Source organism: Cnephaeus nilssonii, assembly GCF_951640355.1.
Source record: "Cnephaeus nilssonii genome assembly, chromosome: 13".
NCBI lineage: Eukaryota > Metazoa > Chordata > Mammalia > Chiroptera > Vespertilionidae > Cnephaeus > Cnephaeus nilssonii.
The window spans coordinates 42,416,706-42,438,421 of NC_137084.1; the positions used below are offsets into that span (position 1 = coordinate 42,416,706).

Below are 21,716 nucleotides of genomic sequence, written 5' to 3' on the forward strand. Positions count from 1 at the left end.
CTTGGAGCCCCGCCCCTAACAAACTACAGCTCCCGGAAGGCATTGCGGCAGTGCTCTCGGCGCCAGGCCGAGGTGTGGTGGTGAAGGTAGTTACCATGGAGTTGCGCTGGGTAACCCTGAGGTAGTGAGTGGGACGCCGAGGCTGGAGGGCAGCAACTGCGGGTGAGTCGGGCGGGAAAATGGGAAACCCATTCTAGGAAACAAGAACTCTGTGGAGAGGGGAGGGGCACTTCCTTTCTCCGAGACCAGAGACACACCCCCCCCAAAACAAAAACAAAAATAAACAAAAAACTTTTCTCGCTCTCACAGTGAACAAGACACAACACCCATATCGGGTAGACGGGTTCAGGGGTGCTTAAGAACCTCCCCATCACAAACATGGGGCTCCCTGGGACCCTGGGAGATATGAAACGCCTTGATATAAGGTTGGTTTTCCTGATGAACTGAGACCCAGGGTCTTCCAGACACGGGAGTAACATCAGAGTAAATCACCGGCGCTAATACTGGAGATGTAAGAAACTTTATGGGGCTTGCACTGCCCCTTTCCTTCCAAGCAGGAACACCCCAGGGTAGAGCCTCCGTCTCAGTCTGAGCAGGATCTTTCCACACACTTATTAGGGCTCCTGTCCCCACCTCCTCTATGATCTGTTTCTCAAAGCTCCACAGTTAGAGCTTCATTCCTTTTACAGTCTTCATGACAGATCTATTGCATTTAGTAACTTACCCAGCGCTTTCATATCCAGTGTCTCTTTTGAGCTTTGTGAATCAAGGATATTTATCCCCATTTCACAGATTGGAAAACTGAAACCCAAAGAGGCGCAGTGACTTGCCCAAGGCCACACACCAAGTCAGTGACAGCTAGGACTAGAATCCAGTTCGCCTACATCCAGCCAAGTCTCTAACTTGAGCCTACAGCCTCTCTAGTTTAAGGACTTGTTCCAACAAGTAGGAACTGCCCCAGGGAAAAGAAACCTGTCTGGCCTACATTGGATTCTTTGCACTTCAGCCTGAATGAGTTTCAGATCCTTCCTTTAAAGTTTAAATGGGAAAGGGAACTAGAGAGAGTGAAGACAATGGAAATCAAACAGAAACAGGAAACAGTCTGGCTACACAGCACCCATGTCTGATGCTGCCACGATTAGCTGGTTTCTGGCTGGCTTCTAGCTGGCCCTGATTGTCCTCTTACTATCTTAAAGTACCCCCAGGTTTGGTCCTAGGTCCACTTCCTACCTCACTCTATATTCCCTTGTTGGGGATGATCATCCACAACTTCATTTACCACCTGTATGTACACAAATGTATATCTCCAGCCCAGCTCTCATCTCTAAGCTCCAGGTCTGTATAGCCACTTGCCTCTTCAACATCTCCTTCAGGATATGTCAAAGACAACCTAAACTCAACATGTCTGCAACTGAACTCATAATCTCTATGTACTCCAAGCCTCAATTCCTTCCAGTGTTCTCACCCTCTAATCACCATTACAGAAGCCAAAGAACCAAGATTTAGCCTGAATACCTCTTACATTTCCCATTCATCATAAAGTCTTGTCAGCTTTACTTCTCATCACATCCTTCCTGCCTACCCTCCCAGATATTTTTGCATAATGCAACCAGAGTAATCCTTTAAAAGTAGAAATTTGATATTGTTCACCCTCCCCCATCCCACACTCATTTAAAAAGTTATCATGTGGCTTCCTATTACTCTTAGCATCAAGCAACATTTCAGCCTGACTCCTGCCCACCTCTCTAGCCTCCCGTCTAACCATACCTTTTTTTAAAACCTTTATTGTTGAAAGTATTACAAATGTCCCTTCCCCCCCCTCATTGACCCCCTCCAGCCTGCTTAACCATATCTTTTATCCCCTTCAGTTATATGGCCTTTTTAAAAATATTTTTTAATTGATTTCAGAGAGGAAGGGAGAGGAAGGAGAAACATCAATGATGAGAATTATTGACTGGCTGCCTCCTGCACGCTCCACACTGGGGATTGAGCCCGCAAGCCAGGCATATGCCCTGACCCGGAATCAAACCGTGACCTCCTGGTTCATAGGTAGACACTCAACCACTGAGCCATGCCGGCTGGGTTATATGGCCTTTTTAAGGTCTTCAAAATTTCCAAGTAACCTCTCACCATAGAACATGTTATTTCTGCCTGGAATGTTCATCCCCACCCACCACCCACCCATCTCCCTGTTAATTTGTGCTTATCCTCAATTTCTTCTCTCAATCACTTCTTTTAAAATGTCTTCCCTTAAAATAAAAAATAATTAAAATAAAGTAATTGTTAAAGATAAAAATGTCTTCCCTGATTGCTCAGCTTGTCAGATTCCTCAGTTATAATAACCTCGTGTTCCTCTCCTTGATAGTATTGCTCTGTAGCAATTTTTAATGTATATGTTAAGCACCTACTACTTGCCACCAGGTAGGAATACAATTATGAGAAAAACATGGTTCCTGCCCTGGAGGTCACAGTGGAGTTTATGGACATACAAATAGTAAGCAGATCATCTTAGTGATATGTGTGCTACCATGGCAGTAAGTAATAGGGTATTTTGGGAGCTCTGAAGAGAAGTTCCACATCCAAGATTTGGGCATAAGATTGGGCGCCTTAGAAAAGATGAAAACTGAGCTGGGTCGTGAATTAGCCAGGCAAAAGGAGGAAGAAACTGTATTCCAAACAACTAAAAGTAATAGGGCAAAAGGGATGGAGCAGGGGAGACCACACATAGGAATCATCAAAGAAATCAATCTACCACAGGACGCATTGATCAATTTTACCGGGAAAGAAAGTGTTCACCAAAGAGGATTCCCTAGAGCTGAGTATTGAAACAGAAGAATATTCACTAAGTAGGCAACTGTTTCTTAGAACTAGATGCAGGCCATTTTGCCACAATTAATAGAATCCCAGCAGGTCTTTCTGTGCTCATGACAGACCGGGTTCTATTATTTGTATCTTTGCTTCATGTCTTCTGGTCAGGCACAGGGCATCAGGCACTCAATAAATGTTTGCAGAATTGAATTGAATATCTTACTGTGAATGAGGTGTGGACTGAAACAGCTGAACCTCAAAGCTAATTGTTAGAACAAGCAGCTTAGTATCAACACTCCTAAAACAGAGATCCTGTATTTGGCATTTTCTCATTCATTCTTCTCACAGATATTTCCTGAGTACCTGTTGTAATAAGCCAGGTTCTGTGATACTAGCTCACAGGACTACTGTTTAAATGGAGAAGGTTAATAACCCTTTCCAACTGGCAAATTTATCTGAATACTTAGGGCTCCATTTTTAATACGAACTAACCCAGAAAAATGCATCAGGAGCCAGTACTACACTAAATCAGAAGTTCTTAGGAACTGCACTGAGGTAATCGATGGTCAAGGAGACTAATGATAAAAATCTGCCCTTAAATATTTTAAGCTAAAATTCACGTTCAGTAGTGCAGAACTCTGGGGTCCCAACCCAGGTCTTACTTTGAGAAAAGTGTCCAGTCTTGCTCAAAGGCATCAAACCTGTTGTAGATTCCCAAGTGGAATGGGCTTCTGTCTAGATGAGAACACAAGGTTCCTCTATTTCTACAAAAGAAACAATTTTTTGTTGTCTCACTATAGATTTGACATCTAAAAGATCCCGATCTCCCTAATCAACACCCCATGCCCACCTGGCTAGTCCCGCATTAGACAGAGTTCAGTTGTAAGTGACTCAAGCCTGTACTTCCCAAAGCTCAGTTGAAACTGCTGCTTTTTGAGAGGAAGCCATTCACTTTTTATTTCTCTAAACCAGAGATTTTCAACTGGTGTGCTGCAAAAAATTTAAAAACATGCAATACCTGACTATTTAGTCAAGGACACTGACTTCTTTTCCCTTAGATTGTCAAGTAAAAAAATGACAATAGCCAATACAATAGCCATCTGATGTGAATGAATCAAAACTATATTTGTTTTGTTTTGTTGTCAGATTGGCAAAAAAATATATTTTTTGGTGTGCCGCAGAACTAGTAATTAGTTTGTGTGTGCCATGAGATGAAAAAGGTTGAAATCGCTGCTCTAAACTTGTTAAACTCTATCTTTGCATATGTTAATTCATACAAAAAATTTTACTTAAACTGTATGTAGCTTAAACTGAATTACAAACTACCAACTCCATAGTTTTTTTTTTAGAGAGGAAGGGAGAGAGAAACATTAATGATGAGAGAGAATCATTGATTGGTTGCCTCCCACTGGGGATTGAGTCTACAATCCAGGCATGTGTCCTGACCGGGAATTGAACCATTGCCTCTGGGTTCAGAGGTGGACACTCAACCACTGAGCCACACCAGCTGGGCTCAACTCCATAGTTTTTAAAAGAAATTCCATTTAAGAACATTTGTGAATTTAATTGTTTCTGCATACAGACTATTTGTTTCTTTGAATCAAATGGTGAGAACCACATATCCTAATGTTTCCCTTTTGGCTTTGTTTGCCAGGAATTTCAGAGCTAAATATAGGCCTACTTTCCTAATTCTTTGGTACATCTCTGTCTTCCTTTAATCCGGTTTCTAATCTTCCTCTTCCGTGTTTATATTTTCTACATCCACACTGTCCAGTATGGTAGCCTTTAGTCACATGTGGCTATTGAATACTCAATAATTTGTCCAAATTGGGATGTGCTATAAAGTGTAAAATATTTCAATTTTTAATATTAATTATATGTTGAATTATATTTTGCATATATTGAGTTAAATACAATATATGATTAAATTTAACTTTCCCTGTTTCTTTTTACTTTCCTTTTATTATGGCTATTAGAAAAATTTATATTACCTATGTGAAAAAAATTATATATGTGGCTTGCATTTGTGAAATTCATTATATTTCTGTGGACAGTTCTTTTCTTTTTAAAAAATATTTTTGATTGATTTTTTTAGAGAGAGAGGAAAGGAGAGAGAGAGAGAAACATCGATGAGAGAAAAACATCAATCAGCTGCCTTGTGCACACTCGGTACTGGGGATCCAGTCCGTAACCCAGGTATGTGCCCTGATTGGGAATCAAACCGGTGACCTTTTGGTACATGGGACAATGCTCAATCCACTGAACCACCTGGACATTTCTTTGGCCAGGCTGGACATTTCTTTTCTACAAATCATCCTGTTTTGAATGTGCTATTTGTAAACTACCTAAAATCCCTTTGGAAAGCAGGTGAAAAAGTAAATGCAAAAGAGGTGATGGCATTGGATAGAGTGAGAAAGGGGAGGTTCCCTGGGAAATATACTTGTCCTTGTCAGTCCATTTGTCTTATTTGTGTCACATACAAAACCCTTCTATATTGTCAGCTGTTCCGATCAGGTGAGTAGTGTTCTTATGACTCTGCTCTGCCTGTTGAAAAGTTCTCAGCTTTACTTGAGCCAGCAAATTGGAAAGGATCTGATAAGACAATTTACACCACACTTGTAAACGACTGATAACATTGTGTTCACCCCTCTCAAGGGGTATTTCCATTTTAACAGGGAACAATCCCTGAACCCGAAGGAATGAATCCCTAATGGTGGAGTTTCAGGCATCAGTGACAGGTGAGTGAGAGTGAGATAGATTCTGGTTTTATGTGTGCATTTACATACACATGACTACATTCGGGATGTGGCTGGAAGTAGGGCCTTTGGACGAAAAGGCAATGGGGCCTGACAGAAAGTAGCAAATTCTGAGCTGGGTCAGATTGCAAAAGGGGATCAGACACAATGCCCTAAGGGGTTTGTTAAGCAATAGAATAACCCAGTTGATGTCACTAGAGGGTAGGTATCAAGACCGTTTCCATGGTAACTACTGTGGAGTAGCAGAAAGGGCCTCAGAGTAGGATTCAGAAGACTATGATTACAGTCCACAGCTGACTCACTGGCTTAATTTTGGGCAAGTTCTTTCACTCTGGGTCTCAGTTTCTTCGTCTGGAAAGTAGAAATGGGTGTTATAACTATCAATGAGCTCTAAGGGATGTGAAAGTGTTCTAAGAAGTATCTTAAAATATAAATGCAGCCAGGCAAGCCTGGAGTATAGAGGGTAGAAGGCAGGGGTGGAGGGCAATGGGGAAACCTGAGGGCCTATGCCCCTTGTACCTAGAATACCAGCTCTTCTTTGTCCTCCCAGGCTGAACCCGGACTTCCAGGGCCCATGCTTACACCGGACAAATTATGGCCTGAGCTATGAGCAAACAGGACTTCATGAACACTTCGGTGCAAGAGCCCCCTCTTGACTACTCCTTCCGAAACATCCAGGTGATTCAAGGTCAGCCCACAGAGAACAGCACTCCACTCACCATAGCAGCGGCTGGGTGTGATCCCTAGGGAGTAATCAGTCTTCTACTTAAAAGCCTGAAGAGATTCTTCCCGTATACTTGCAGATTTTGTTGTTGTTGTCTTTTCTGGGAGGAGTAGAAGGGAGGTGGGAGTGGAAGTGTTTGGCCTTTTAAAAAATTAGCAGAAACTCTGAAAGGAACCAGGGGGCTCTCTCAGGGTAATTGATCATCTTCAAAAGACAGGCTACAACAAGAAAGTCAGGTGGAAGAAAGCTGGGAAGCCAGTCTGTCAGCCAATAGTTTTATTCTGTTTTTTACCTGGAGAGGAAGGAACTAATGGAAGGAAAACACAGCCTGCAGCAGAGTCCTATCTCCTCAGTCAGGACTCAAGCCTATTCTGATCACTGGTAAAACATTTTTTTTTTTGGGGGGGGGTCTTGTTATTAACAATCTGGCATGTTTCCAGTATAATACTTGACATTTTATATTCATTCCAGTCATATCCAAGTTTATTTCATCATCACCCACACTTATAGGTTTCAGCACTGCCCACGCTAGTTCCCATTTTATCATTCACTATCTTTGTAAATGGGCAGCTAGTACCTCTCAGAAGGGGACACAGCAGGGCTCTCAAGTAATGTATTTTCAAAGGAATATGCTTCTTCCTAGAGAAGTTCTGCTGTCACTTGCTTTTGTTATCTGGTCTCATAAATGCTCCAGTATATCTGTCTTCACAGAACACAGTTTGGCATCAATATATCCTAGACCCATTATCTGGCTTTGGTCCTTTTTCTTAGGCAACTGGTGGCCACATTTAAGTTCAGGAACGCAAACAGTTATCTAGGGTACTGGATACTACTTGGGTTTGGGTTTAGCATACTGCAGGAGTTGGCATCAGCCACAATAGTAACTCATATTTGTTCTTCAGTGAGCACACACCCACCTATCGTGATCTTTATTTTTTATGCATGGTATCACTTCTGCTTGATGTAGTCCATGTTTCACAAGGGTTTTAGCTACAGTGATGGCTACATGCAATATAGCCATGGTGACAGAGGAGGAAGGGAAGTGTGGCTCCCACGTACCCTGGGAATTCCCAGCTCTGAGCAGGGAGATGTAATTTACCCTTTATGGAGTCCTCAGAATGAGGGTAGAGATAAGCTACTACAACCAAGGATAACTCCACAGCCCAAAACATAATCAGTACAGATCCCCTGTTCTTCATTCAACAGTTAAATATTTGTTAAGCACCTATTTTATTAAGCGCATATGTATGTATGTATGTATGTATGTATGTATATGTGTGTATACATATATGCCAGGCATAGTGCTCCTTGATGAATATTAGGAGGGGAGAGAGGCACATCTAAGCCCCAAAGGCCAGTCCCCTCAGGTTTCCCAGAACTATGGAACACTTACTTAAAATTGGGGTTAGAGGACAGGGGGGGAGAGTTTAGTGGTACCTGGTACACTATTTGGTAATTAATCAATAGATGGATCATATAATCTGAAATGGCAGTGACTTTAGTCGGCATCCAACGTGTACTACCTCCAACCCATAGTTCTCTAACTTCTGCTCACCTAGTGTTAAGGGAGTCCCTTACCACATGCACCTACCCATCCCTCCCTTATGGGATGAGAAATGACACAAGGAAGTTCTTCATAGCAAACTAACTCCTGACTTCTGGGGACACATGGAAAAAGTTGCATGGCAACTCTTCAGAGGGGTGGAGACAGAATCACTTTCTCCCCAGATTTTCCTGTAGCTAGACAACCTCCAGTTCTCTGAGTGTTGATATTTGTGGTCCAGTTTCCAGACCTGCCTTTGCCTAATCTGATCAAGGCCGATCCTCAGTAATACAGTACCCTGATGGAGCCTGAGGGGAGCAGTAACTGTAGCAGTCTAGACACCTTGCTCTACCCTTGATAACAGCAGCCCCAGGCAGCCTCGAATTTTAGGCAATGCCATTCCACCAGTGGCTCCTGAGCTTGGGGTCAGCCCAGACTTTTGATGGCATTCCCTAAGCTGCTGCCTCATCACACTGGCTGCATCACATTGGATGCTAGTCCATATGTGGGCTTTTTATTTCTTTAAATGTTTTTATTGATTTCAGAGAGGAAGGGAGAGGGAGATAGAAACTACCTCCTGCATTCCCCCTACTGGGGATTGAGCCCACAACCGGGCATGTGCCTTGACCAGGAATTTAACTGGCAGCCTCTTGGTTCATAGGTCAACACTCAACCCCTGAGCCACACCCTTCAGGCTATGTGGGCTTTTTTTTTTTTATATATATTTTATTGATTTTTTACAGAGGAAGGGAGAGGGATAGAGAGCTAGAAACATCGATGAGAGAGAAACATCGACCAGCTGCCTCCCGCACAACCCACACCGGGGATGTGCCCGCAGCCAATGTACATGCCCTTGACCGGAATCGAACCTGGGACCCTTCAGTCCGCAGGCTGACGCTCTATCCACTGAGCCAAACCGGTTTCGGCCTATGTGGGCTTTGTAAAAATATATGTTTTTATTGATTTTAGAGAGGGAGAGAGATATAGATAGAAACATTGATCAACTGCCTCCTGCACGCCCCCTACTGAGGATCGAACCTGCAACAGGGACATGTGCCCTGACTGGAATTGAACTAGTGACCTCTTGGTTCATGGGTCAAAGCTCAACCACTGAGCCATGCTGGTCAGGCCATATGTAGGCTTATTTTGACATCTTTGTAACTTCATTCCAGGGCTTGCAGTCAGGAGATGTGAGGTTGGGAGGCAGGCTTAGGAGTTTCTTCACAAACTGGAGTGCTCCAGTACATTTCTGCCACCTTCCTCCAATCTCACACTCCACCTGGGAGTTCTGCTCACTCTAGGATTAAGACAGAGAGCCATCTGGTGGATGCTGCCTGACATGCATCTGAGGAGAGGAAGTGAATGTTGGCTGGGGGTGTAAGAGAGGAAGTGTACCCAAAAAGAGCTGAGGGGAGGGTGAAGACAAACTTGCCCAATTCAACAAGTACTAAATATTTCCTTCTCCAGAGGCAGTTTTATTTTATTTATTTTTTAATCCTCACCCGAGGATATTTTTCCATTGATTTTTAGAGAAAGTGGAAGAGAGAGGGAAAGACAGAGAGAAATATTGATGTGAGAGAACCACATTGATTGGTTGCCTCCTGTAGGAGCCCTGGCCAAGGCCCAGGCTGGAGAGGAGCCTGCAACCAAGGTATGTGCCTTGATTAGAATCGAACCTGGGACCCTTCGGCCCTCATACCAACACTCTATCCACTGAGCCAAACTGGCTAGGGCCAGAGGCAGTTTTAGACAAGTAACCAAAGGTATAGGGGCCATAGGAAAACTATAGTCACCTCAGCCAGAGTTGGTGTCTGATTCTGGTGTCTGTAAGTTTGGGCAAAGCGCATCCGCTCTCTGGACCTCATTTGTCAAAAAACAAAAACAAAACAGAATGGGAGGCGGGGAACGGTTACAGGGGTGTCCATTCAGATGGGTTCTAACATCACTCTATTCTCCTCACCTAAACTTTCTAAAGTTATTGTTTACACTGCTTATATTTCCTTACCTTCCATTCACTCTTGACTCACTCCAATCTAGCTTCTGTCCCCAGGCCCTTGCCATTTCATTGAAACAGCCCTCATCAAAGTCACCAGGGGCTTCAAATTTTGTTACCAAAATTACTTTTCGTTTCTCATCTCCCCTAAAACTCATTCCTATAAATATGGATTATTCCTTGAGCATCTATAAAACTAACCTCTCCTGGCTTGCCCTGTCCTTTCCTGATTATTCAGTGCCTTTTTTAAAAAAATAGTGTTTTAAAAAATGTTTTCATTGATTTTTAGAGAGGCTTAAAGGAGAGGCAGAGAGAGAAACACTGATGAAAGAGAATCATCAATCGGCTGCCTCTTACATGCCCCCCACTGGGGATTGAGCCCACAACCCAGGCATGTGCCCTGACCAGGATTTGAACCAGCAACCTCTTGGTGCACAGGACGACACATGGGCTGGGCTCAGTAACTTCTTAAATGGACTCCCCTTCCTCCTTGTGCCTCCTCTCTACTTTTACTATCCGAGGACTCTCATCCATTTCTCTAACTTGTTCACTCTATGCTAATTATTCTCAAGTTTGTGTCTCCGACCTTCATATCCAACTGCCTACATGGCTTCTCCACCTTTTTATACTTAAGGAACCTCAGACACACCAAGGTCAAGTCTAAACTCATTACCAGCCCAACCATGTTTTTTCCTTTCTTAATTCCTTATCAGTTACATCAACCATCAAGTCACTCTGACTGACCTTCATCTCTTGCTTGGATGATTAAAATAGCCAAATTGGTCTACTCCCTAAAATCCAGACTCTGTACTAAAGCTTCAGAGTGATCTTTCTTATATGAAAGATTTATCTCCTTTGCTCTAAAACCTCCAGTGGCTTCCTGTCACCTACAGTAAAGTCCAAGATATTCAGCCCGGCATTAGAGGTTCCTTGTCTCCTTTTCCCTCCTTGCCCCCTGTGCAGCACATACATGTGTGCCCATGCTGTTCCATACCTCTGTGCCTTTGCTCATGTTCTTCTCACCCTTTCCACCCTTCTCCTAGTCCACTGAGATCCAGCTCAGGTTTCACCTTCCCCGGGAAACTTTCATGAGCTCCAGACTAAGTTAGGAGCCCCTCTCCTTCAACAACGTAAATAGCATTTAGCACACTACACTGCCAGTTTGTTTCCATCTTGCCCATTTGAGCTCCTCCAAGACATAAACATCTGCTTCATCCCTATCCTATTACTCACACAGAGCGTGGCACAGTCTGTCTCTCATATTGTTCACCATTGTATATCCAGTAGCTGGCACATAGTAGTTGTTCAATATTAATGGAAGAGAGCAAAATCAGGGTGTGTTACACTGAAGTGAATTCTGTAGGCTCTACCAGTGGATAATTTGGGATTTTGTGCCATCATAATTTTGGCTCAAGCCCAACCCTGGTTTTTAGTTTCCTCATTATAAAATAGGAGTGGTTTTATCTCTCTCCCCCCAACACATATACACAGGGTGTACACAGAGGACCCAATAATAAAATAGACATAAGAGGAGCATGTGACCCAAACCGAGTTTGGGATAAGAAGTCTTTGGCCCTTAGTTCAAGCTTACTGACTTCTGGGGCCTGTGAGATGGGGGTCTTGAGCTGACAGTGAGCAGTTGCACTAGTCAGTCTGTGGCCCTCCAGTTAGCTCGAGCTGCTTATTCTCTCAGCTCTCATCCCCCAGAACCAGAAAGGCAAAGATGATATATGCAGACTTCACTTTGTTCCCACAGATCTGATAAGCGAGGAGCCGAGGAAAGGGCAGCGACCACTAAGGCACTCGAAGTCAGGGAAGTCACTGACCCAGTCCCTGTGGCTGAACAACAATGTCCTCAATGAGCTGAGAGACTTCAACCATGTAATTTCACAGCTGCTGCAGCATCCAGAGAACCTGGCCTGGATCGACCTGTCTTTCAACGACCTGACTTCCATTGACCCTGTGAGTTCCCAGTCCTGAGAGTCCAGTCAGGTTGGGCCGGAAGCTACCCTGTCCAGCCCCGAGCCTTTCCACCTCCCACATCTCAAGGAAGTTGTGAGGCATCATGGTACTGTCTAAAGCACACAGCTGTTGGCTCTGATGTAGGTTCAGATCCTAGATTTGCCCCTTATGATTTTGGACAACCTTCCTAACCTCTCCAAAACCTCAGCCTCCCTGTCTGAAAAATGGGGATCATCAATATTTTGTGAGAATTAAATAAGAATGTATGAAAACCAAATGGCACATAGAAAGCTGAAATAAAATGGTAGCTCTTGTTATGGGCACCCACTGTACCTTGTGCAAAGTTCTTCTGTGGAAGAGGTAGGTAGTAAAACTACAGCACTTTATTTTTCCATGCACTCAGACTCAAGTGTTAATAAATAAAACTGGTCCTGTCTTGTCCAGGATCCATTAGGGGGAAGGAGCTAGAGCACACTTAGAAACTGTTCCCCAGGTGTAGTGATCTCAGTTTCACTATTTTAAAAGCTTCTCATGTACCTAGCACAATGGTCTGTATCTCTGTCCCTTGTTTTGAGACTCTCAGATCACCAAAGGTCTTCAGTGAAAGGGCAACTAAGGCTCAGGTAGAAGCAGGCAGGTCCAGTCACCTGGCAAGTCAGTGACAGTGCTAGGACCCGGGCCCATACTTCCTGCCTTTAAGATCCCAGCTCTATGTCAGTGGGATGCCCTATACCTCCTCAAAGGTGAATGGAAGTAGGTTAGAGTCATCCAATATGGCTGGAGATGAGGGGTGGTGGAGTGGAGAGCAAGTTGTTACCCAAACTCTACTCACCCTCAAGTCAGTCCTGAGCACAGCTCTAGAGACCTGTCTAGCCTGGCTTTCGGTTTCTTCCCCAACAGGTCCTGACCACTTTCTTCAACCTGAGTGTCCTCTACCTCCATGGCAACAGCATCCAGCGCCTCGGAGAGGTGAATAAGCTGGCCATCCTCCCTCGGCTCCGGAGCCTCACACTCCACGGGAACCCCATAGAGGAAGAGAAGGGGTATAGGTAAGTGCCCTGCCCTGGAGCTAGGCTTCCCCAAGGGAAAGGAGGGGAGACAGGAAAAGAAGTAGAGACCTTTAGGCATGTCCTGCTGTCACAATAAACTCAGTCTCCCCCAAACTATACTCAAGTCCCTCCATTCCTGCAATCAGGGGAGATAGCAGCAGCTGGTGGGGGGGAATGGGGTGCTGGTGGGGGGGGCTGGCCCCCAGCCCGAGTCTTCCCCACAGGCAGTATGTGCTGTGCACCTTGCCTCGTATCACCACATTCGACTTCAGTGGGGTCACCAAAGCAGACCGCACCTCAGCTGAAGTGTGGAAACGCATGAACATCAGGCCCAAGAAAATCCGGATCAAGCAGGATGCACTCTGAGGTTCCCAGTACTGCAGCCATCTGAAGGCCCGAGGACAGCCAGTGTTGGTTTGACAATACAATAAAGGATTTGAGCTGTTCAGCAGATTAGAAGTCACTTGTGCTGTGTAAAAATGCCCCCCCAACTCAGGCAGTTGCCACTGGCTCTGGTCTTGCTTCACTGAAAGGTAGGCAGAGGAGGGAAAGGCCTGTTGGCCTGAGACACATGAGACCTGGGTTCACTGCATGGCCTTGGGGAACTTATCTCAACCCTGGGTCCTTTTTTCACTCTTCAGATCAGATATCCTGGAATTAGAGTTGCTTCACAGAGCACCAGGGTTCTGTGGCGATGCCTCAGAGGCCTCGGTGATAAAAGGCCAAGAAGATAGGCCGTGAATGCTGAATCCCCCATTTCCATCCAACCAGAGTAGTTACTCTCATGTTGTATATGTTGGGATTGTGCTTGAGACTTCATTTGATAAAAAGAACTTCTGCCCTAGCTGGTTTGCTCAGTGGTTAGAGCGTTGGCCCACGAACTAAAGGGTCATGGATTTGATTCCCCGTCAAGGGCACGTACTTCAGTTGCAGGTTCCCCAGCCCTGGTAGGGGCGCATGCGGGAGGCAACCAATCGATGTGTCTCTCACCTCAATGTTTCTCAGTCTCTCTCCCAACCTCCCTTCCACTCTCTCTGGAAATCAATGGAAAAAATATCCTTGGGTGAGGATTAAAAATAAAAAAGAAGAATCTTCTGCTTGAAAACTAGCTTGCTGACTCCAAGTCAGGTACTCCTGATCTGTCTGCACCATCACCACCAATCCCTTCCCGGGCTTTTCAGTAATTTCACTGAGTCTGCGGCAGGGTCCTCAGCAATGACAGCTGCCTGTGTTCCTATCACTGGAGAAATGACAAGCAATCTTATCCAATATGAGGTTAGCCAAGGCCGAGTCTCAGATAAGACCTGGGAACCTTGAACTCCTATCTTGGACTCCTCTTAATGCCCCTAAAAGATGTCCCCCTCCCCATCATCCATTTTCACTGCTCATAGACTTAAGTAGCCAGAAGCAAGCAGTAGGGTGCTGGGCAGGACAGAGGGGCTGAAATCAGCACACAGATGAATACATTTCCTTTATCAAGGGAGATAACAACCCCCCCCCCCCCCAAAAAAAAACAACAAAACAAACACCAAAACCCCAAACATGTAAAAACCCAGGGTGCTAGAAATACAAACTCAATTCATTCAAATTCAATCTCGTCCAGACACTGGTCACAAACCCTAGTGAGGTGCCTGTAAGCACCAAGTCGGAGAGGGGCAAAGAGTGAGGCCAAGAGAAAGAGTGGGAAAGGGGCCTTTATAGGCCCCCTAGTGATCACTCTCACAGTGTTACCTCCACCCCTTCCCAGTGACTGAAGACCTACCAGGCCCTGTCCTTTTGACCCCCACCCCACCCCTGGCCAGGGCTTCGAAGGCCAGTCCCAAATGGTTCTACCCTCTCTTGCTCCATCCTCACTTGTCCAGGCTTCTAGCCTCGCTCTCCTCCTCCTCCTCCACATTCTTCTCTGTGATTAGTAGCAGGTCAGGGTACTGTATAAGCCATAGTGAGGCTGGGGCCAGGGGAGGCGGGGTGAAGAGAGGAGAAGAAGAGCTGTCCAAGGACCACTGTCTTCATGGGATCCCAAATTGTACAACCAGTTCCTCTCTTGCATCCACACGGATCTGAGAAAGTGCACTGTAGGCATAAGCAGCTATCCTGGAGACCTGAGATAGAGGGACCAGGGAGGAGAAGAACAGAGAGAGACAGGTGAAAAGGGAGATCCAGAAACCAGGGGAGGAGGATCAGATGGCCAGAGAGGAGGGAATGTGGGGGATAGAAAGCCAAAGAGAAAGGTGGGAGCAAGCAGGGCCCACAAGCTACCAGGTTAACTCCAGTTCCCCACCTCCTATAAGGCAGAGAGGGTGAACCCTCTGCCACAACTTGGGCAGTGTGAGTGGGTAGGCAGGGGTGGGGCAAGGGGTGGCTCACCTGCTGCAGGTCGGAGAAGGGGATGGGTTCGCTGGCCAGCACTTGGTGGGGCTGACTGGTGAGAGATGGCAGTGGCGGCAGCTTCTTCCAATGGGTCAGGCTGCTGCTCAGCACAGCCAAGCGGGTGCTGGCCGACAGGGAGGGGTGGGATGGGCAATCAGTTTACAATCTGTCCTGCCCTGCCAAGCTCAGCCCGGGGAAGCCTCCCTCAGACCAGAGAAGCAAGTGACAAGGCCTCAGCTGACCACAAATCCACTCCAGGCCCACCTCCCTTGGCCCTCTGCATCCTTGAGTGTCACAGGACAAATAGCGCTGACATGAAGGTGCCCAAGAGGTTTGTGATCAGTTTCTTGGGCTGTACCCAAATGAAGAGGCTGGACTGGGCCCAGGCTGCAAAGCTGGATCAGGGATGGAGGGGAGGGGAGGAGTCCAAGCTGGCCAGATGCTCACCTGTACTGCCTTGCCCGGTCCATGTACTCATGCTGCTCCATGCCCTGGGAGTCTGCAGCAGACACGTCAATGATGTTGCTTTGGGGAGAAGAGAAATAGAGAGGACATGACAGGTACATCCAAGAGGGACGAAAAGGATTCACTGCCAGGTGCTAACTCCAGGACTATCTGACACCAGTGCCCCCACCTGCCTACTGGAGCAGGGCTGGGCCCAGAGGCGCCTCTCCCACTGACCGTGTTCCACCCGCCATGTCCTGGGTCAGCTCTCTCTATTCCAGCCTTTAACACAGAGAGAGGAGCTCTGCCCCAGGCCTGGTTCTTTGATGCTCACCTGGCTGTCTTGGCAAGAATGGAGGAGAGCAGGGCCTGCTCATCTGTGCGAGCGGAAGGCAGGCTGTGGTAATTGGGTTCGGCTCCATTGAGGGCTTTGGTGGGGGGGCTGCTAGGGTCCAGCAGCAGCTTCCGCTCCTCTCGGTCCTAGGAGAGATCATCAGGGAGAAAGCAGCCCTGGAGCCCTTAGTCCAACCTGCCTTTCCTGGGTTCTCAGCCCAATTCTGACATTTAAGCACCAAAAATATTTTTATTAGGAATATCCCAGTGCCCCACTATATGTCAGATAAGACTCAGTTCCTGCTTGCCCTTTGAAGCTCAGCTCGGTGGTCCAGGACAAAGTAAAGTGGACCCAAATAGTCGCAGATGCCCTGAAAAGATGGACAGAGGCACAAAAGAGGTATTCAGTAACAGCCCTGGAGCTTTAGAAAATAGTCCAGCAACTTATGGAGACAGAATACTGGAGGTTGAGAGCCAGAAGAGGTAGAAAACACCAAAAACAGTGTGGTCCACAGGGGAAATTGATGCAAGCCAGGAGCCCAATGGCCCTCCTGATCCCCCAAACCAGGCCCTCCCCAGCAAGGCTGTCTGTTCCCAGGATAGAGGCCCTGTGAGGCCAGACATGGCCCTAAGCTCAAAGAGAAAACACACCCAAGCTCTCAATGCCCATTCCTCATATTATTTCAGGGCAGGAGCTCCAGCCTCAACTTCTGGGTCACACAGGCTAAGTGTGCTTCCTTCTTGAGGGCAGGTCCCTTATCCTCTCAGGTGTGATGCTTTGATGCTCTCTTTATATGGGACTCCCAGCACCAAACCTGATGCACCTGGGGATCCTGACCTGAACCAAGGGAGCTGTTCCCTCCCTTGCTAAGGTGCCACACCTCTATTAGTGTGGCTTCATTAACGTTCAGCAGCCCTGTTACTACTAGCCTCACTGATGATCACAACCCCCAGAACTGACATGGGGCAAAGTCTCCCTGGTCATGTATAATTCTGTATGTCTCTTTGTCCCAGTTTAGTTCCTTGTTCTAATATTTCTGGATACAACCCTGCCTTGAGCACATCAGCTGCAAATCCCTGCTGGCTTTGTGTCAGCTGCAAACTGGATAAGCAGACCTGCTGGGGATCTAGCCAAGCCAGAGTGAGGGTGCTCAGGACAAAGTCAAGGACAAGGGGCCTATCCTGACTCACCAACGGGTAGTACCAGACCACCAGACCCCTCAGTGTTCCACTCCAGGCCTATCTCAGTTCCTACCACTAACTTCCCCACTGCAGGCTCCCAACTTCTCTGCACGACTCTCCTTGTAGAGGGCCACTTCCTCCTGCCCTGCCTGCCCCACCCTAAGCAGTCCCAGCCTTGTCACATGACTCTTCCTGCTCAATCCTAAGTTGCCCAAGTGTTCACAGTTCCTAGCAGCATGAGACAGAAGCTGTGAGCTTCTGCCCCTTTACCTCCCAACTTCTAGACACTTCCATTCCTAAAGGACAGGCTAAGTACTGAAGTGCTAGAAAGACAAAATACTTGCCAAAGATTAAACTATCTCTCAGAAAAGCTGGTTCCCTAATGAAGTCTGAGTTTGTTTCCTGTGTCCATCCTTCCTCCAGCCCACCTTCAGACAGACCTTCTTGCAGGACAGGGTAGTTTCTCCCCATGGGTTCCCGAGACCTAGCCTCCCAGAAGCCATACTGCTCCCATTAGAGAGGACACATAACATTGCCTCACCCACAAAGGGCAAAGGGAGCACAGGGGAGGTTTTTCACACTGAATTTTGTTCCTGAGTCAATGTGAACCCTGGAGTCAGTTTCGCGGTCTACCCTAGCATAGACACATATGTGGTCTGCCCATGACTAGTCATCTAGAAGAGACAGCTTGATCCAATGGATAGAGCACACGGCTTGGCATCAAAATACCTTGGCTATGGCACTTCTCAGCTTTGTAACCTTTGCTAAGTCACTTAGCCTCTCTGAACTTTTTCCTTATTTTTCTTTAATTTTTGTTTATTGATTTTAGAGGAGAGAGACTTTTATTTGTTCCACTTATTTATGCATTCATTGGTTGTTTCTTGTATGTGCCCTGACCAGGGATCGAACCCACAACCTTGGTGTATTAGGATGACCCTCTAACCAACTGAGCTACCTGCAAGGGCACCTAGGCTTTTAATAAGACATAACTGGTACCTTATGACAAATGTCTGGCAAAAGTCAAGTGAGATAACTGTAAAAGGGCTTTGAAAACTGTAATATGTTGTGCATGTCTTTGTATTATTATAATAATGGGGCAGTGATGAGAGGGAAAGAGGAGCCAGCCCAAGAGCTCAAAGAAGGATTTTTTTGATAGCGAATTGATTATGGCTTATAGTACAGGTAATTAGACTTTTGCCATCTGAGGTCTCAAATCATCTAGCACTGACCAAACACCGTCTTTTGGGGTTAGGAACAGAAGTGAGAGCCCATCAAAGGCAAGGTGGAGATTGAGGAGAGCAACAAGCCCAGCTCTTCCAGCTAGAAGCTGGTATATCCTTTCTCATAAGGCAGGCATTAACCCTTCTTGAGTCATTGCCAGAAAGAGTCCATATTATGTTTTAAGAGACAACTACTTCCCATATGCCACAGCTTTCCTCAGTAGTCAGGGATACTGTCTCTTTAACAGGCTGGGGTGAAGTGAAAGGTATTGGCTGAGGCATGCCTAACATAAGACAGAGGAAATGTGATTATGTGTTCATTGTGTTCAGCCACCCATGCCTCTCATACAAATGACATTTTCCCAAGCCTAAATCCTTAACCCAAAAGAGGTTCATGAGTCACTGGGGAAAGACATTCTCCCAAATACCAGTGACATAATCCATTTCTGTCACCATCTACCCAACCAGACTGTGGGCTAATTGCTGAAACCTTTCTACTGTCTTTGTATCTAGTATGTGTTGAGATGTGGAACCCAGGCACAGAAGCAATCAAAAGTGAGGGGCCAACAGCTTAAGACTTCATCCTTGGAAGGGTTTACCCCCCTCAAAGGAGGTCAGGTGGGAAGGACCAGAATTAGTGTGGTGTGAGCCTAGCCGGTGGCTCAGTGGTTGAGCACAGACCCATGCACTAAGAGGTCGCTGGTTTGATTCGTGGTCAGGGCACATGTCCGGGTTGCAGGCTCCAGATCCCCAGTAGGGAGCGTGCTGGAAGCAGCCAATCAAAGTTTCTCTCTCTCTAAAAAAAAAAAGAATAAAAACATATATATTTTTTAAAGTGTGGTGTGAAAATGCACTAAGAGGGATAATTTAAAACTGTACAGGTCTCCCCAAGCTAATTCTTCTTGCAAAGGGATGTGCCCAGCCAAATTCCCAGAGCAAGAACCCCTCTAGCTAGAGGAACCGTCAGGCCCAGGTAGGGACTGCACTGGAACAGTCAAAACTGAGTTCCCCATCCCATACCACCACCCTCCCCGCGCCGGCCCAATCCAGCCAAAGGTAAACCCGATGTGTTACTTCCCAAATAATTTCCCACACATCCTGATGTCCTCGTGGTGCCTATTAAATCCTTCACTCACTCAAATGCCACCACCTTCCAGAGGCCTCCTCTGACCCCAGACATCAGTGAGCTGCCTTCTCCAACCCCAGGGACTGAGAGAATATACAGATTTCTGACTTATCTCAGGACAAACTAACTCTGAGCCTCAGCTTTCCCACCTCTACAACGGATTCACAAAGCCCGCTAATGCAAGCAACAGGGAGGGGGGAAGGGAGTGCTTCCCAGGGACCTAGACTAAGGATCCTTGAAGCTGTAAAGGTCTGAAAGTAGGGGAGGTGAAAGGGTGGGAGAGCAAGTGAGATAAGCGGCTGCCAGCACACCCCACTGCACGCCCCAACGCCGTGACTGGACAGAGAGAACTGGGGCTTTAACAGTAGAGGCCGGCCCGGCGTCTCCTCTGTAGTATGTCCCCTCCGGGCCTCCGTACTCAGTGAGCCTCGCCGTCCAGCTCCCCCCCAGTTCTGCAGGTTTTTTTTCTGAGCCCCATGCCCCAGGGTTTCAGCCCTCATTCCCGAGCCCCGCCCGCCGCGGCCGCACCTGGTCCGAGTCCTCGTTCTCGCTGCTGTAGCAGCACCCCATGGCCGGGGTCGGGCCGGGCGCTCAGGCCGAGAGGAGGGACGGCGTCCGTAAGGAGCCCTTCCGGTCACATGACCCGTGGCTGCAATGAGCAAGCAACTACCCGCCTCCACGACTCTCCCGTCCCAGAGCCACTTCGCTACCGCTGCGCCCCCGAAACCCCGGCTTCCGGACCCGCCCCCACCGCGTGACCATTTCCAACCAATGGGAAGGCGTACCCTACGTGACAAGACGCAAGACACGTGATGGAAGGAAAGGGAGGGGCTTATCACATGACTTCAGCCTCTTCTCAATCTGAGCTCGTTCTCCCCTGCAAGCCATAGAGGGTCTCGAGTGGTCGTGTGGCCTCCAGACTACCTTTGTGGGCCAGTGAGCGAACTCATACCAAGTGCCATCATGATGTGGTCTCCTAAATGCCACGCGAGGGGCGAGTGGGATGCACACACGTAGGCTCCAGTTGCTCAGCGGCAAGTCGGGGGACACAGGGTGTGACGACCAACGTAGTTCTCGGCCTGCATTGAAGATCTGACACTTAATGGAAGAAGGAACCTTACACCTTCACAAGCGGAAGCGGAGTGGAGCTTAGTCCTAGTAGTGGAGATAGAGGCCACCTTACTGATCTCTTTGCCCTTAGGCACTTATCTTCAATCCTGCCATTTTATGGCAGCCCTACTATCTTAACACACAAAGCTCACCATCATTGCTTTTTTAGAACCATCCCATGTCTTCCTTAGGACCCTGAAAAAAGGTCCAAGTCTGTCATTCAAAATCTTGCAGGTTCTAACACCTGCTTCCCACTCCAGGCCCAGAGGGTGGTGGTGCAGGGGTTGGGGGAATGCCTCACCAGCCATAGCAGTTTCATGATTGACCTCCTGGACTTTGCACGTGTATCCGGGCACACTGTCTCCCCACTAGGTCTGCTTGCTGTGTTCAAGATTCAACAATACCCTCCTGATTCCCTTCTCTAACTTCATTCTCTGGACATCTGTGCTTAATCCCTATTCTGTGTTATTGAATCAAATTTTACTGAATATCTGCAATATGTCACATACTGTTGTATCTGAATATGTAGCAGTTCACAAAACAGCCAAGAGTCCTTGTATTCATGGAACATCCATTCTAGTGACCGCATTATAGTGTATTCACTGTTCCTGCATCAGTTTCTTCTACCAAACATGGAGTTCAAAAACAAAACACAACACAACACCCACAAAAAACATGGAGTTCTTGGAGGACAGGGACAAGATCTGACACTTTTCTGTGACCCACTCCCTAGCACTTACTTAGAGAAAACTCAAATTTGGAATTAATGAATAAATTACAACCTCCCTATCATGTTGGCTCACATCATACCCCATGTGCTGATCCAAGGGATTGTAGGAGAGGCTACCAAGACCTATAGCTCTTTTGCCCCTCAAATCAAGACCATGGAGTTCTTTTAAGTTCTGAGGGCTCCTGAAGGGTAGGAGGCAGCTCCAGCTTGCTCCTGGGTTAGTAACTTTAACTGCAGGTTTCAGGTGACACCAGCAGCCTCAGCATCAATAATTGAGAGCAAGTCCAGCCTGCCTCAGGATTCTACCCCTACCCTCCAAGGACTTCCCCCTTCTGTCCTATGCTCCGATCTTCCTCAAGCAGGAGC

General features: G+C 46.8%; 2 protein-coding genes across 6 annotated transcripts; one reads left to right on the forward strand and one right to left on the reverse strand.

Annotated features, from left to right (window-relative positions):
* The first annotated feature begins 45 nt into the window (after positions 1 to 45).
* On the forward strand, positions 46 to 14,258 carry LRRC51 (leucine rich repeat containing 51). Of its 5 annotated transcripts, XM_079787262.1 has the most exons (7): positions 116 to 162; positions 4,904 to 5,004; positions 5,464 to 5,546; positions 6,115 to 6,252; positions 11,581 to 11,786; positions 12,687 to 12,835; positions 13,060 to 14,258. In XM_079787262.1, exons 4-7 carry the CDS (start codon positions 6,171 to 6,173, stop codon positions 13,199 to 13,201), a joined length of 579 nt encoding a protein of 192 aa, XP_079643388.1. In that variant the 5' UTR covers positions 116 to 162; positions 4,904 to 5,004; positions 5,464 to 5,546; positions 6,115 to 6,170; the 3' UTR covers positions 13,202 to 14,258. The 5 variants fall into 5 exon arrangements, with proteins under 5 accessions (XP_079643386.1, XP_079643390.1, XP_079643387.1 ...); XM_079787260.1 differs by lacking the exon at positions 4,904 to 5,004 and having other exon boundaries at positions 46 to 162; XM_079787264.1 differs by lacking the exon at positions 4,904 to 5,004 and having other exon boundaries at positions 46 to 162; positions 6,115 to 6,242; positions 11,718 to 11,786.
* A 138-nt stretch (positions 14,259 to 14,396) lies between these two features.
* Positions 14,397 to 20,227, reverse strand: LAMTOR1 (late endosomal/lysosomal adaptor, MAPK and MTOR activator 1). Its single transcript, XM_079787265.1, has 5 exons — positions 20,039 to 20,227; positions 15,984 to 16,129; positions 15,653 to 15,730; positions 15,203 to 15,329; positions 14,397 to 14,937 (listed from the first exon to the last, which is right to left on the reverse strand). The coding sequence occupies exons 1-5, from the start codon at positions 20,078 to 20,080 to the stop codon at positions 14,845 to 14,847; spliced, it is 486 nt and encodes a 161-aa protein (XP_079643391.1). The 5' UTR covers positions 20,081 to 20,227; the 3' UTR covers positions 14,397 to 14,844.
* Between the last annotated feature and the right edge of the window lie 1,489 nt (positions 20,228 to 21,716).